This window comes from Carya illinoinensis, chromosome 3 (genome assembly GCF_018687715.1).
Source record: "Carya illinoinensis cultivar Pawnee chromosome 3, C.illinoinensisPawnee_v1, whole genome shotgun sequence".
Lineage (NCBI taxonomy): Eukaryota > Viridiplantae > Streptophyta > Magnoliopsida > Fagales > Juglandaceae > Carya > Carya illinoinensis.
The window spans coordinates 45,526,092-45,542,212 of NC_056754.1; the positions used below are offsets into that span (position 1 = coordinate 45,526,092).

General features: G+C 38.2%; 1 protein-coding gene across 5 annotated transcripts; it reads left to right on the plus strand.

Moving 5' to 3' along the window:
- Positions 1 to 587: 587 nt before the first annotated feature.
- Positions 588 to 15,902, plus strand: LOC122304384 (protein EFFECTOR OF TRANSCRIPTION 2-like). 5 transcript variants are annotated; one of them, XM_043116630.1, is made up of 4 exons: positions 588 to 1,020; positions 1,204 to 1,361; positions 8,970 to 9,328; positions 14,359 to 15,902. In XM_043116630.1, exons 1-4 carry the CDS (start codon positions 980 to 982, stop codon positions 15,700 to 15,702), a joined length of 1,902 nt encoding a protein of 633 aa, XP_042972564.1. In that variant the 5' UTR covers positions 588 to 979; the 3' UTR covers positions 15,703 to 15,902. The 5 variants fall into 5 exon arrangements, with proteins under 5 accessions (XP_042972564.1, XP_042972565.1, XP_042972568.1 ...); XM_043116631.1 differs by lacking the exons at positions 588 to 1,020; positions 1,204 to 1,361 and adding an exon at positions 8,269 to 8,511 and having other exon boundaries at positions 8,960 to 9,328; XM_043116634.1 differs by lacking the exons at positions 588 to 1,020; positions 1,204 to 1,361 and adding an exon at positions 8,278 to 8,511.
- Positions 15,903 to 16,121: the final 219 nt, after the last annotated feature.

Below are 16,121 nucleotides of genomic sequence, written 5' to 3' on the forward strand. Positions count from 1 at the left end.
AAATAGTTTGAATTAAGATATTTTATTTAATTTTAAAAATAAGAGAGAAAGTTAAATAAAAATAAAAAACCTGTTTACATATAATTTTGAATATTATTTTTTTTAATATCAAAAAATTATATTATTTTTTGCATTTAGTTTAGAAATTTGATAAAATTGTAATGATTAAGTAATGACTAAATCATTAAAACGTTAAAAATTTAAAATTGAAAGTATTTTATATTTTAATACTATTAGAAAATAAAATTATAAGAAATTTTTAGATGAGATGAGATATTTTCAACCCATCTCACTCCTTAAAAATGGCAGTTTTTGCCACCTTAATTCACTAGAAAAATAAAATTGTGATTTTTTAATGTTATTTTATAATTTTAAAGAAAGGTTTACTATGATTAACGGCCCGCCCATTTGCCGGGACCCACCCCCACCTGTGAGATGTAGGCTACAGGGCAGTTGCCCACATGTTGATGATTTGCAAGGGCACTGGCTAGATCCTTATAGACTTATAATGAAACAATGTCATTTCAAAACAAAATTCTAACTATAAAAATGATTTTTCTCTCTCCCTTCTAATTTCTCCTCTTCCCTCTTTCCACCCACTTTCCTCTCTTCTCTCCTCCGCCTTTCTTTTAAGCTTTTGTGCCTCAGTGCCAGACTACCAGTGGCCACTATCCTTTTTTCTCTCTCCTTTATATTCTTCTTCCTCTTCCTTTCTCCTTCTATTCCTCCTCTAATCCAACAGAGAACTTCTCTCTATTGTCGTGGGTCATGGCTGAAGTTAAAGCTCCAAAGTTGGGAGTTATAACATGTGGCTGATGGCTGCGACCATGGGTGACACCGTAACAAATCTACCAATTTAATGATCCACGGTTGCCACCATGGATGATGCGGATTTGCCCACATATCTCTAGAGATTTGTGCACATATTTGTATGACCCATGATAGCGGTCATGGCTTGTGAACCTATGCATAGATTTCTATGCACAGATATGAAGATTTTTGTGATTTGTCGATTTCTAGGTTAGTTCTTTAGTTTGACTTTTAATTTCTTATGTTTGTTTTGTTTTTTGTTGGATTTGCAATATTTTTATAATATGTACATTTGTTTGGTTTGATCTGTAAGTTTATTTGGATTTTAAGATATGCAATGCATTGTGCGATTATATTGGAATTTTTTATAAGATCTATGATTCTATAATGCAGTGGTGGATGGAATGGCGGACGAATTAGGGGGTCAATCCACGCTCCTAGCATCCTAACAGGGCCACTCACCCACGAGGAGCAGTGCCAGAGTTCAAGAGCCCAAACTACCCCCAGCCCATACGGGAAGCGAGGGGTGGGACAAGGGCACCCCATGTTTGGTGAGTGTGGGTAGCACATTGGGTATTAAAGGTTTAAAAAAATGATTATGTTATATACAAATTGGTGGGTTAATACATAGTACTAGTATTTATTATCGGACTCATTACAATTTTATTTTGAGTTTTGTTACAGAGTAGCGATTGTAGTAGTGCACACATTGTACACACTATGTAGTTGCTTTTGCTTCTTCTTCTTCTTTTTTTATTTTTTTCTTTTTTTTGTAAACCACTCACGACAACATCCAAAGGGGTTTCTCTCCACCAGCTTACCTGCCCACCTAGCCACTGTCGGCACCTAGCAGTGCCACCGACCACCTCATCGGCTCCCCGTCACACTGGCAACCCTCCAACCACCTTCAAGCCTCTCTTGCTACCATGTCGGCGCCATATGCTCGGCCAACCATCACCATCGAGCCCCATAACCTCCAAGCAACCCCATCATCAAACCCAAGTCACGATAACCCCCTCCTCCCTCTCCATTGTAGCTCACAACCCGAAATGGGTTTGCCCATCTCTCGCCACCATGACGTCGACGTACACCAGCACAGTCACCACCACTAAACCCCACAACTTCCCATCAACTTCCACTATCGAATCCAAATCTTGGCAACCCCCTTTTCCCTCTCCATCACAGTTCATAACCCCGGTAGCTTGCTTCCCTGGCCATTGTTAGGGACTTTGAATTCAATGGGGGCTTTGGGGTGAGAGGGCTTAGGGAGAATTTGGTAATTTGATTAAGCCATGTCATGTCTAATTTGGCTGCTGCCACAAATAGTGGCTGCTCTCATCTAATTTTCATTTTAAAAAGTTGAAAACACTGCTACTTTTTTAACATATCTCGCGTGGGAGATTTCCATAGCGACAAGGTGTTGAATCAGCAAAAAAAAAAAAATAATAATAATAATAATAAAGTTTGCAAAAAAAAAACCAAAAGTAAAATCCAAAGACGAGAGGACATCATCAAACTTTCCACCTTGTGATTTACGCAGCAGAAGAGGACATGAAATTTCAGGCTCGCACTGTCAATGACATGAGTTCTCTATTTTTTCTTGCTCCGGAGAGAATCTCTTTTGGCAGGGAGTAGGTTCCTTCGAAGGGACATGAGCAGGGTTATTATTAACTTTAGCTGTGCAAGCATATTTTTTGATTGATGAATGGGCATGGGTTAAAGAAAACGAAAACACTACTTTGCCGCTCCAATATGACCGCTCTATTTGACTGCTTATTAATTTTTTTATTTAATAATTTAGAAAGTAATTTTTAATATATTTATATATATATTTTTTATTTTTAAAAAAATTTAAATATATTAAAAAAATTTAAAAAGAAAAATAATTAAAAGATAAAACTTTTAAAATGTGTGGCGATGAAATGGAACGATGCTATATAGGCAACAGAGTAGCATCGCTATAAAGAAAAATGATATATATACTCACAAACACACACTCTATTATGGTGTCTGGTGCCTCCAAAAAATCACTGACTTCGGGAATTAATTTAAATTTAATAAATATTTCTTCAGTTGTTGATCTTTGGTTTTTGGCACCTTCATTTACGGCCAGGCATGGTGGTGGAGATATTAAACAGGGATGGATGCATCTTTGTCCATCAAAACAATGTGCTGTGATTCGATTACTTTGTTGGATTTTATTAAAATGATAAAATTATTTTTAAGTATTTTAAATAATAACGTAATATTTTATTATATGTTTAAATAAAATCTTGTATATTGATGGAGAATGTCAAATCATTAAAATATATGAAAAATAAAATATTAAACGACACATGTTAGGTAACAAGAAAATGGCCTTTAGAGGCCATTTGTTACGTAAAAAGAAAACTAGCCGTTGGAATGCTTCATAAATGGCTATAAATAATTGATCTATTTAAGTTATAGAACAAATAAGAAAAACCAGAATTCTCATTCTAAAAGATATCTCTTCATCTTATAATTCTGAAAAAAATATATATATTTTTTGAGTTATTTTATTAAAGTGATCTTGTAGAACAACGAGAAGAAAGGAGACTTTATTGTATTTTGGAAACAGTTTTGCCAATAAAAAAAATTAAATTGTAAGTATAATTATGTATTAATATATGTACTAATTTAATGTGATTCGTCAAAAAATAAATTTTATTAAAAACAGTGCTAACTTAAATTTTGAATATGAAAAAATCGATATTGGTATGTAGATTAACATACGATTTTATTTATACGTAACAAAACTCATTTTTTACCTTAGTAACTTCATTATTTTCATCATATTTTTCTAACAATTTTCTCTTGTCTGTGTCTATGCATGAATAAACTTTCCAAAGTCGTCCCTTCCTAATATACATGAGCCTTTTGTAGGGCTGCTCTCAATTTTATTTTTTATTTTTTTATTTTCAAGACGCTTGCAAACTACTTATACGTAATGACAAGTTTAGGAATGAAAGTTTGAACATTGTCAGGGTCATCAATTTGCGAGTTCTGATGCAGTTAGCCAAAAGTAAAAGGGAAAGAAAACTCACAAGATGACCCTGCCACATACTTTTTTTTTTTTTTTGAGAAACGGATTTCAATTAGATTAGCAAATGTTGGATCCAAGAGGGGATTCCCTCCAAACTGATGCTCTTCTCAGAGAGTTTAAGTGCATCCTTGGCTAAACAATGGGCAACACTATTACATATCCTAGACACATGCACCATAGACCAATTTTTCATAAACTTAAGCAAGGATCTGGTGTCCTGAATAAACATTCCTGCGCAGCTCCAATTCAGCTCTTCACCCCTAATCTGTTGAACCACACCAAGTGAGTCTCCCTCGAGGATGACATCTTGCATGTTCAGTTGGTTGCACAGGATGACAGCTTTCAAGGCAGCAAAAGATTCAGCTAACAACGGGTCAGGGGGCAGGTCCCTTTGGGATCTGAGGGTGGCAACTACACACCCATTCCAGTCTCTGATCACTACCCCTATCCCAACCTTGCACTGAGCTTTATCTACTGTTGCATCCCAATTTGCCTTAAAAGCATGCATGGGAGGTGCCGACCAGCTTCGGACAGATGGTGCTGCTGGTTTGTCCTTGCTCACTTGGATGCTGTTAGCTTCCTTGTAATCGAGGACTATCTTGGTGGCATTACTTACCACTGTCTCAGGGGCATCATACTTGCCCTCAAATACGTAAAGATTCCTTCTCTTCCATAATTGGTGAACTATGGAAGCGAAGATTGACATGTCATTTTCATCCAGTACTGAGAACATGTGGCCCACTATGCTATAGAATGGAGACTCGACCACCCTCTCTTTTTGAAGTTTTCTCGAGCTAAGTCCCCATGCATCTTGAGCTGAGGGACATGACCACAAGGCATGTGTAGTCGATTCTGAGTTCTTGGTACATATGGGACACAATGTTGACTCCCTTATCCTTCTCTTATATAGGTTCTGGTTTGTGGGCAGTGACTCATGAGAAGCTCTCCAGAGCAGCATTTTGGTTGCATTTGGCACACCCAATTTCCACAGCCTGTGCCAGAAATCAGTACTCTTAGCTCTGCTAGAAGCTTGCCCCTTTGAGCACACCTCCATCTCCCCTAGAAGATTATAAGCTCTCTTGACTGTGAAGAGTCAATTCTTTGTGAGTCGCCATATAAGCTGGTCAGGCCTCCTACTCAAACTTAAAGGGATCTTTCTGACCACATTGGCCTCCTCCACCGATAGGACCTCCCTCAATAATGACATATTCCACGACATCCCTTGCTTGTCAATCAATTCACTAACTTGCCATCTAGAGTGCCTATCACTTAGAGGGGATTGGACCCGGTATGATGAGGGTTGGGGTATCCACCTGTCTCTCCCTATGTAGACTGAGTCCCCATTCCCTAGTCTCCAAAAGAGACCTTCTTCCAGAACTGGTTTAGCCTCGAAGAAGCTCTTCCATAGATATGAGGCATTACTGCCCAGCTTGCTGCCCATGAAGTCAGTTCTTGAGAAGTATTTTGCTTTTAGCACCCTGGCTGCAAGGGAGTGAGGTTGTTGAATAATTCTCCAGCCCTGCTTTACTAGAAGGGCCACATTGAAGTCATTAAAGTCCCTATACCCCAGTCCCCCTATGCTTTTTGTCTGTCCAATCACTTTCCAGGGGATCCACTGTGTTTTAACTTTGTCATCTCTGCTTCCCCACCAGAACTGTTGTACCATCTTGTTGATGTTCTTGAGAATGGCCTTTGGGAGCTTAAACATGCTCATACAGTAGGTTGGGATTGCTTGAACTATCGATTTTAGAAGTACTTCTCTCCCTGCCTGAGACATGAACTTAACCTTCCAATTCTGGATCCTGTTACTAATAGAGTCCAATATAGGCCTGAAAGTTGCCAATTTGTGCCTTCTCACATACGAGGGGAGGCTCAGGTACTTCTCAAAAACCCTTGCCTCCTTCACTCCAGCTGCATTGAGGATGGTTTCTTTGTTGTGTGCACTGGTGTTCTTGCTAAAGAAGATTGATGTTTTGTCCATGTTTAACCTCTGGCCTGATGCAGTTTCATATATGTTGAGGATCTTGATTAATCTGGTCCATTCCAGTGTATTGGCCCTGCAAAAGAGCAGACTATCGTCTGCAAAAAAGAGGTGATTAACCAAAAGAGAGCCCTAGCAAAAGGGAACCCAGTAACTAATCCTTTCTCTTCAGCTTTATCCAACATTCCACCAAGGACTTCAGAGCACAGAATAAATAGGTAAGGGGAAAGGGGGTCCCCTTGCCTCAGCCCTCTAGTTGGGAGGAAGCTTTCCTGAGGTTCACCATTGATAAGGAGGGAGTACCTCACTGAGGTCACACATTCCATGATAAGCTTAGACCATGCTTCAGCAAAGCCCATCTTTCTCATAACAGCTTCCAAGAAGGTCCACTCTATACGGTCATAGGCCTTACTCATATCTAGTTTCAAGGCCATATACCCCTCTTTCTTGCTTCTCATCCTGTACTTCATTGAGTGCATAGCTTCATATGCCACTATAATGTTATCTGAAATCAAACGCCCTGGGACAAAAGCACTCTGTGCTGGTGAGATTATGGATGGGAGGAAAGCTTTTAACCTGTTAGCTAAGACCTTGGCAACAATTTTGTAAAGAACATTGCACAGGCTTATAGGCTTGTACTCAGTGACTAACTCAGGGCATTTCTTCTTGGGGATTAAGACAATGTGCGTGTCATTTACCTCTCCTACTCCTGCCTTGGTTGAGAAAAAGTTCTTCAGTGCTGAGAATACCTTGTCTCCCACTACTGCCCAGTTGTCCTGATAGAAACCAGCAGAAAACCCATCTGGCCCTGGAGAACTCAGAGGTTGCATCTCAAAAACTGCATTCTTAACTTCCTCAAGGGTGCACTCCACTAGTAAATCCCTGTTCATCTCAGAAGTCACCATAGGCTCCACAGCTTGAAGAGCCTCATCAATTTCTTTCGGTTGAGAAGAATTGAAGAGGTCCTGATAGTATCTCTGGAAGAGGGAGCATATACTTCCATGATCCCTAGCCCACTCTCCTCTCTCATTCTTCACCACTTTTATGGTATTATTTTGCCTTCTTTGGGATGCACATTTGTGGAAATATTTAGAGTTCTTGTCCCCTTCCTTGAGCCAGAGTTGCTTGGACCTTTGTCTCCACTTGATTTCATCTTCTGCTAGCATTGCATCCACCTCCCTTTGCAAATTCCTTATAGAGTCATTAAAATCTCCTTGGTTTGATTCCTGTAATTGTCGGATTCTGTCACTCTTCTGCCTGATTAATGTAGTTTGGCTGACTGTATCGATCTTCTTCCATCTTCCCAAGTGGAGCTTGCAGTTAGCAAGGCCATAATTAATGGATCTGAGGGAATGACCCCTATGGGAAGCTTCCAGCCAGGCTCTCTTTATTGTGTCCTTGCAGCCCTCTCTACTGGATCAGGAAGCTTCATACCTGAATAGCTTGTGTCCCTTCCTCGATATACATGTTTTATTGTCACATACAAGGAGCAAAGGAGAGTGGTCAGAGTTTAGGACAGGCAGGACATGCACTTCCCAGTTACTGTAGAGTAATGGCCAAGCTGCATTTCCCACTGCTCGATCTAGCCTCTCTTTAGTGAAGTTGCCACCATCTCTTTTATTGCTCCATGTGTACTTTGATCCTATATAGCCCAGGTCACTAAGGTCACATGCATCAAGTGCTTCCCTAAACCTTTCCATCTGGGAAAAAGGCCTAGAGGCAGCCCCTGACTTCTCAGCCCAACTGATGATTTCATTGAAATCCCCCATACAAAGCCATGGGGTGGGGTTCTCAGGCTTCAGCATCCTTAACAGTTGCCAACTTCCTTTCCTTTTCTCCACTACTGGGTGCCCATAGAAACCTGACAGGAGCCACGGCTGCCCTCCATGCTCAGGTGTTACAGTAACTGCAATATGACTTCTGGAGTAAGAATGTAGCTGTGCCTTAATCTCATTTTTCCAGAACATTGCCAAACCGCCACCTTTCCCAATACTGTAATTAGAAATTGAGTTTTTGAACGAAGAAATATAGCATATTTAAGTATTTTTTTAATTTTTTCTTTTTTAATATTAGGGGATTTGGGGAGGGGTTTCGAACGTAAGACCACTCTTTTGAACACTGGATCTCATGCTATCTCAACAACATGCTCTTGACTTTCTTAAATTTTTCTTGTATAGTCTTTATCTTGTTATTAAAAACTAAATAGTAGGAATAATAAATATTTTATTATTTTTAATTTTAAATGAGTCAAAACGATTATGTTGGGTCAACCTTTAAAATAGACATATTTGGTTTGATTGCAACTATAATTTTTCTTAAAAAAATAATATAGCCAAATTATATTAATATAGTCCGTAAAAATTATACAAAAATGAGTATAGTATATTTTTGTTTCCTTAATCACAAAGTTAAAAGAAAAAAAAATTGTCGGACCCATCGGCTCTCTCTCTAGCTTTTGCTCTTTTCACAAAGTGGTCCACATGGTAATAATTTCTCATGAGTCCCCGGTTACCGAACGGCGTCACCAACGGTGATCATTTCGACTGCCGGGCCAACGAAAATGGTAGCAAGCGACTCGTCATCAGTTGCTGCCGCCAGGTTGAAGAGGGAGGACTGGAATCGGACTAAGCACGACTCTGTCTTCTCTCAATGGCAGGTTCAAACTTCAAGAGTCTCCACAACCCCTCCCCCCCCCCCCCCCCCCCCCCCCCCCCCCCCCCCCCCCCTTCTCTCTCTCTAAGAAATCAATGGGTATTTGCTCTGTCTTTTTTCCTGATCAATTTAAAAAACGTGAGTTCGACATGCCCTAAACCCGATGTTTATGCGCATTATTTTCAACATAATGTGTACCTATTCGACTTTCACTCATTATCTGTAGCACTGCTCAAATCTCGACTTTTTATTAAATTTGTTGAGAATTGCCTGTTGAACTCTGATTCCGTCTTGGGATTATTTTCTTCTTTTCTTAAACATATTATCAAACATGCTGGTCCAATGATGGAGGGAGGGACGTCAAATTGTGCTGTCTACGTATATATAGGTTTAAATTGGGCGTACTAGCTCTTTTTGGTGCAACATTTTCATTTTTGGTTCAACTTTTTTAGATTCTTGTAGGTCCTTCCGATTGGGAAGACTATTCACTGGGAAAGGAAGGAGCTGCATGGTACAGGGTTCACAACCTTCCTAAAAGTTCTGGCCCTGGAGTATATGAGCTTGGGATTGCTGTGTCTCGGACCGGGTTAGGGCGTGAGGTTGGCAGGCTTAATCCAGACGGTATACTCGGGGTTTACCTTGGTCAGGCTGACAATGTTAGGACGCGACTCCAGCGGTATGGCAGGACAGGTGCTCATTTGGGCCATAGCTACCCTAATGGTCAACCAAATGACTCTAAGAGTGTATCTGTCCAGAAAGGGCCCGGATTGTTTGAGGAGATATTCTCACGACGCTACCCCATTGTGTTTAGATGGGCTCCGGTTAGTCCATCTTTGCTTGGTTTTGTTATTTATTTTCATGAGCACTGCATTTTGTAGAAAGAAGGGGGCAATCGTGTGAACAGAATACGTTCACAAAGCTAGATGAAAATTGGCCTATAATATATGCAAAATATCATAAGCTTCATTCCTTAATGAATCTTGATAGTGAACCAGTCAATTTCTGTGATGTTATCGTTATCTACTAAAGGTTTTGATCAAAACCAGCCACTTAAAGTTCATGGGGTATAGGAGAATAAGAAAAGTCAGATTTAGCAACCTAGAATGTTTACTTCTTTCTCACACTAGAAGTGTTTCCTAGGAATCTACTTGGTGTGATACTACTAGTTGCTTTTCTGTTTTCCATCGTATGGATCTGATTTATAGTAAGTGTAACCAAGCCTGGTAGCCCTTATTTTCAAACTAACTTCACCTATTCCTGAGTATTTTGCAAATCCTCCGCCTAATTCTCTAAATATTAAAGTCTTTACTTTTACATTGTCTATTGAAGTGTTTGTTTGTTGCCATTGATTCTATTGGGTGATATATGACATAATTTTCTGGTTAGCATTCTTTTGTGTTGGTATCAATACCACTGACTGAGACTAGTGGCACCCATGCGATTGATTATCACAAAAGACTTCCTGCCAACTCTTGTAAAGATCAAGTCTCATTAGCTGGTTAAAGGGTAAACTTAAAGTGCTTCAGACATTCGCAAAACATAAAAGGGACCTGATGCGGTTAGATTAGATGGCAAAAGTTACTGTAACACTCCAAGGGACATCCAAGTCATATTTGGGCCCATAATCAAGAACTAATTAATAATACAATTGAAACTCATTGGAATTATTATAAAGTGTAAGAACTTTTTCCTCTCAAGTAATGTGGGATTTCATATGCCACCTATACTCACCACTTAGAATGGGGTATCTGTAACACCCCGTTCCCGTAGGATAGAGATTTTACTAACGTACATACATATATTGCCCGGTAAAGAGGTTCATATCTTGGAATACCGCATTTATTGAAAACATTAATTAAACTGAACATAACTGTTTAGTTGAAAACTTAAAAACTAAAAATGTAACATAAAAACATAAACTAACCCTACGGGTGACTTTTTATCATAAAAACATAAAAGAACTAAGTCCTTGCACTAGGTCTACTCCTGGTCCTCCAGCTTTACGTCCTTGCAATCATCATCTGTAACATTTAAACATAAAAGAGAACAAACGAACAAAGAAACAAATAAAAATGAGTCGAATACTCAGTAAGTAGTACATCATACCGTAAAATATAACTTAACAAGACTTAATTTTTGAAAGACTCTTCAAACAAATATTTATCATTCACAGATTCTCATAGCATGTCTATTCATCATCAACATGAGCGGAAACGTACATGATCATGGCGAACATATAAACGTAAATGCATAATTTACTTATTTATCTTGTCTTTCACTTATTATATGGTGAACTACGCTTGGGTCCATGGCACCCCATAACTCGTCATGACATGGAATGAAACATGCTTGAGTCCATGTTTCACTTTACATAAGGTGAACCATGCTTGAGTCTATGGCACCGCATAACATAACTTGTGGTGAAAATGTTTAGGTCCGTGTCACCCTTAACATAACTTGTGATGAACACGCTTAGGTCCGTGTCATCCTTAACGTAACTTGAAGTGAAACATGCTTAGGTCCGTGTTCCACTTAACATATGGTGAACCACGCTTAGGTCCGTGACACCGTCTTAACATAACTTGTGGTGGACACGCTTAGGTCCGTGTCACCCTTAAACATCTTATCTTTTTTAATGCATGAGAACTTATTTAATATCATGAATTTTTCTAGCATGGCATATACTTGTAAATGGCATAGCATAACATGGCATATCCTTATACATGGCATGGCATAACATGGCATATTCTTGTACATGGCACAATATGATCTAAACATAAACATTCCATGGCATACATGATCTGAGATCTATATGAACTTTACATAACATACTTGATCTAATTGACATTACATAGCATATATGATCTATCACTACATGAACATGAGCATGGCATACATAATCTAGCTACTTTATTATATGGCATACTTGACTTAATGAACTTCTCATGGCTTCCATGTGATTTTAGAATTATTTACTCCATCACACAACAATTCATTCATACAAGCATGATGTCATAATTCATCAAAGATCATGAAAAGGAATCTAACCTTGACTTAGCTCGTAGCATAGCGTAGACAAACATTATATTTTCACATACTATTAGAGAATTTACAGTATTCATGCAATTATATGATCATACTAATTACCTCTCAGCGCTACTTCTAAAATCTTACGTCGTAGCTTGTGACCTATACGAGACACTAATCGTCACTAACATTTCTAGAAAAACGTGTCGTAGCATTCTAAATACTTAAAATAATACCAAAGAGATAATTTAAGAACTATTCTTTTGTACAAAGACTACATAAGATAATATTTTTCAAAACTCATAACATATTCGTTGGTTTTCTAATTAAAGTATAACATAATAAGTTCACTAAAATCCGATCTAAATAGACAATGGGAATATTAACTAAAATAAAAGGCTCAATAGTATTTATTAAAATATACTTTAAAACATACTTTAAATCACTTAAATGGTTTCTAATAAAAACAAGTTGTAAAACTTGGTCTGGCTTATCTGGCTTAACTTTCAGCCCAACCTCAAATAAAGAAAACAACCCATTTAAGTTGCTAAAAATAGTTTCTGTAAACACAACCAGTCCACTTTAAAACAATATACTAATTTGTGAAAACAGCTTCTTTAGAAGATAGGAAGGCCCAAGGCTTGTGGAAAAAAAAAACAGTTCTTTTAAGGATTAACCAGGCATCTGGCCGAATGGGCCTAAGGCCCAAGGGCCCATTAAGAAATTAAAGGGTGGCTACCCTTCTGGAGAACACACGGGTCAGAGAGTAATGAAGGAAAACAGTGATGTGATGCAAATGGGAACTCGCCGAGAGAAGGAGAATCTGGTGGGTCTTGGTACTGGTCACAGAGGCACAAGCTGGCCGACAGTTTCTGGTGTGCAACATATGAGAGAGAGAGAGAGAGAGAGAGAGAGAGAGAGAGAGAGAGAGAGAGAGAGAGAGAGAGAATGGAGGGAGAGAGAAGATTCCGGCATGGGCTTATTGGAAGGGAGTGGGTTGATGGGATTGGGCTGGTCAGCACTTTCTGTGGCTGTTTCCGGCAAGTTGGTTGGCTGTGAGGGTGGTTTTCTTGGTTGCAGAGGCAGTTACGCTGGGTTGGTGTGTAAAATGTTTTCTGTTTTTCCTTCTGAGGGTCTTGTGGGTTTTATAGAGAGGAAAAGGATGAAGTGCACAAGTGATCTGGAGATAAAGTTAAAGTTTGAATTTGAAGTGTTGGTTCTAATCTAGGAATCTATTCAAACTGGAAATTAAAGATAACTAAAGTGATAAGGAGACTCCCAACAGAAATACAACCCTCTAAAACTGATCCAATGACAATAAACGGAAGTAATAAAAATAATAAAATGAAATAAATCAAAATTATAAACAAATAAATAAATGAATCATACTTTTAGGATCGGATGTTACAGTATCACAATCTCTTCCTTTTAAACTCTTGACATCCTTGTCTGACGATTCTATCAGAGATGACAAGGCTCAAGTCCCACACTTATTTATACTCATAAAAAAAAAAAAGCAAACTTATTTTCTTTCTTTGGTAGTTGTTGAAAATTCCCACAATTACAAGAGTAATGTATCAATTATTGTCCTAGTTTCCTATTCATCATTTTCCATTTGTTTTTGTGCCTCTTTTGGGGTGGATGGGGGGATTGGAGGATTTCTTAAAGGAAAATGTGAAGATGTGTGTGTGTGTTTTTTTTTTAATGTTTAATTTGGGCCTTTCTAAGTAAGATAGTCACGGCTCTAGTAAGAATGCTAATGGTTGATAGTACCCATGGATGGGGGTGAAACAAGTTCGGTCCGTACCGGACTGGACTGAAATTTGGTGAGGCGGTTTCAATCCACAATGTGTGGGAGCAAAGGGGTTCAATCTGGTCCTGGGGTTTGTAAGTTTTGGACTGGACCGGACCAAAACCGACCAATTGAAATATTTATTTTAAAAAAAATATTTTTTAATAATATAATATATTATTTATATATAGTAATTATATAAGTTAATTATGTGATTTTCATCTAATATATTATCAATATAAAATATTAAATAATATATGCTATCAATTAATAATATTGTATCATAAATCATATGGTGATATATGTAGATACATATTACATTCATACATACTCTACTCTTTACACTTAATTAAAGTAATTTGGTAATTTTTTTTTTTAAATCCCTAAGTTGCAAGCAGGCATGAATAATTTATGCATAATGAAATTATTTAATATTCATTAACTATATATAAAATGTAAGACATTATTAATAATTATGTATACAAAAGAGTAAATTCTAAATTAGTAAGTAGAACTATCAATATCATAAATATAATTATAGTTAAATATTTTTTTAATGAGTTGGTTACATAATCCACATTAATAATTCACTTAATTTTAATTTTAGTAATTTAAATAATTTTTTTATTAATTGATTTTTTTTTTAAAAAAAGAAGATAAAACAAAATAAATAAAATAACAAAATAACTGGGCCGGATTGATAGCTAATGGTCCAGTCCACTAGGGGTAATCGGTCCGGTTCGGTCCGGGAAAATGATGGATTTCAAAGATGGCTTTGGGGATAATATACATACATGGATGGATCAAATCTCTATGCATAATCACATTATAGAGACTCGTGCCTCTACATATACTGCTCACATTTGGATGGAATCATGGATTATGCAAAATGAGTTGTGGTTATGTGCCTGCCTGCCTGTATGTTTATGCATGCATGTGTTTATATATGGAAGCAGGTCTGATGCACATTTTGCTTGTAATATAAGTATTTGACCATATCCTCTTCTTTTCTTTATTTTGCTTGTTAAGCAGATGGAAAACAAGAGAGAGGCTGAGAAGACTGAAGCTCAGCTTCTCAAAACATTTGATTATGCATGGAACACAAGCAATAATGGTGTACGACGACCAAATGATATCGTTTGGAAACTTGACAGAATTGCTGCAAACACAACTCAATTTCCCAAAGTTGTCAGAAAACTTCTTCCATTTGGTCAGAAGCAAGTGGGCATTAGCATCAAAGCACGCAAGTTGCCATCACCAGAGAACAAATTGAGCGCCTGTGCTGATGAAGAGAGCTACAATTTCCTATCTCAAGTATTCAAATTTAGCAGATCGCTGCCTAGGTTTTTATTGGATAGAAGTATTATCATAGAAGAGAATAATAGTTTTTGTGGGGTAGTCTTAGGTGATGGTTTGGTTTGTAGAAGGCCACCGGTTGATAGAAGAAAGAGGTGTGCTGAACACAAAGGGATGCGAATTAATGGGTCCATCCCAATGTTGGTCCCAACATTGGTTACGGTAGGTAAATCAGGGAGCACACTAGGCTCAGTGTCGAATCATCTTGCGGATAGAAAGGGTGACAATCACAATGCACAGAATCTTTGCTATGACTCAGTGAAGGATACAGAGGTTGTGGGTAAGTGTCCTGTTAGTGAGAGCTTTACTCCTATATGTGGAGTCCCTTTGCATGATGGCTCTCCTTGTAGAAGGCAACCAACTCAGGGGAGGAAAAGGTGTGATGAGCATAAAGGTATGAGAATACGTGGATCTATTTCTGAATCAGTAAGAATAGGAAAATCACAAAATGTGCACAAGGCAGGCTTGGATTTCAGTTGTAGCGATCAAAATTCCTCTGCGTTATGCATACCTGGAGTGGTGCAAACTCAAGCTTCCTCAAAGAGTTATGTTGTCAGCAAGGATACCACCACAATGTGTGGGTTGGATTTAGGTTATGGGATTTACTGTACAAGACAACCAGCTAGAGGAAGAGTAAGGTGTGATGAGCACAAAGGGCTGAGAATTAACGGGTTGGTCTCCAAGTTAGCAGCAGAAGGCAAATCCCATTTATCTGACATGGGTTCGAAATTCAGTTCTTGTGAATATGAATATGGCAACACTAGTGCCCCTACATGTGGAGCAACGTTACACAATGGTTCTCAGTGCAGGAGGCAACCAGTCCAAGGAAATAAAAGGTGTTGGCAACATAAAGGCATGAGGGCAGATGGTTCTTCAGCTGGGTTTGGCTCAGAAATAACTTCTCTCACATGTGGTGTCAGCTTACAGAATGGGTCAGTCTGTACGAGGATTCCTGCTCATGGAAGGAAGAGGTGTGAGCAGCACAAGGGGAGGAGAATCACTAATTCCTCCTATTTCTGAAATTCATCATATCCCGAAGATTGCCTAGTAAGAAAAACCCATTTAACTATACGTTGTGCCTCTCTTTATTGTATTTCAAATGATGTTGTGGCTTGTATCCTAAAGCCATACTATGTGGTATGTTCTTTTCTAACTTAGAAGTTGTGGTATGGTTGTACATTTTCTATATATTTATGCTTCCTGTAAATTATTAAAAGCCATGCAATGTTCTTTTTTTTTTTGAAACTTTTCTAGGCAGACTTTTTTGGCATATCAAGATCCCTACCGTCCCTATGAGATGGAGGGAAGATAATATCGACTTTCTTGTTTTTAATTTTAATCTACTTCTAGAAAAGATAGGACTTTTCTCACCCATTTAATTGGCCATTTTTGTCTGAGTAACACCTCATTAAACTTAGACTTTCTTAGATTTTCTTATT

Excerpts from the sequence above, each read along its gene's own strand:
- LOC122304384 (XM_043116630.1), top strand. The coding sequence starts at position 980 with ATGCACAGATATGAAGATTTTTGTGATTTGTCGATTTCTAG. Across the intron at positions 1,021-1,203 it reads TGTGATTTGTCGATTTCTAG|TGGTGGATGGAATGGCGGAC; the intron begins GTTAGTTCTTTA and ends TCTATAATGCAG. Across the intron at positions 9,329-14,358 it reads TTGTGTTTAGATGGGCTCCG|ATGGAAAACAAGAGAGAGGC; the intron begins GTTAGTCCATCT and ends CTTGTTAAGCAG.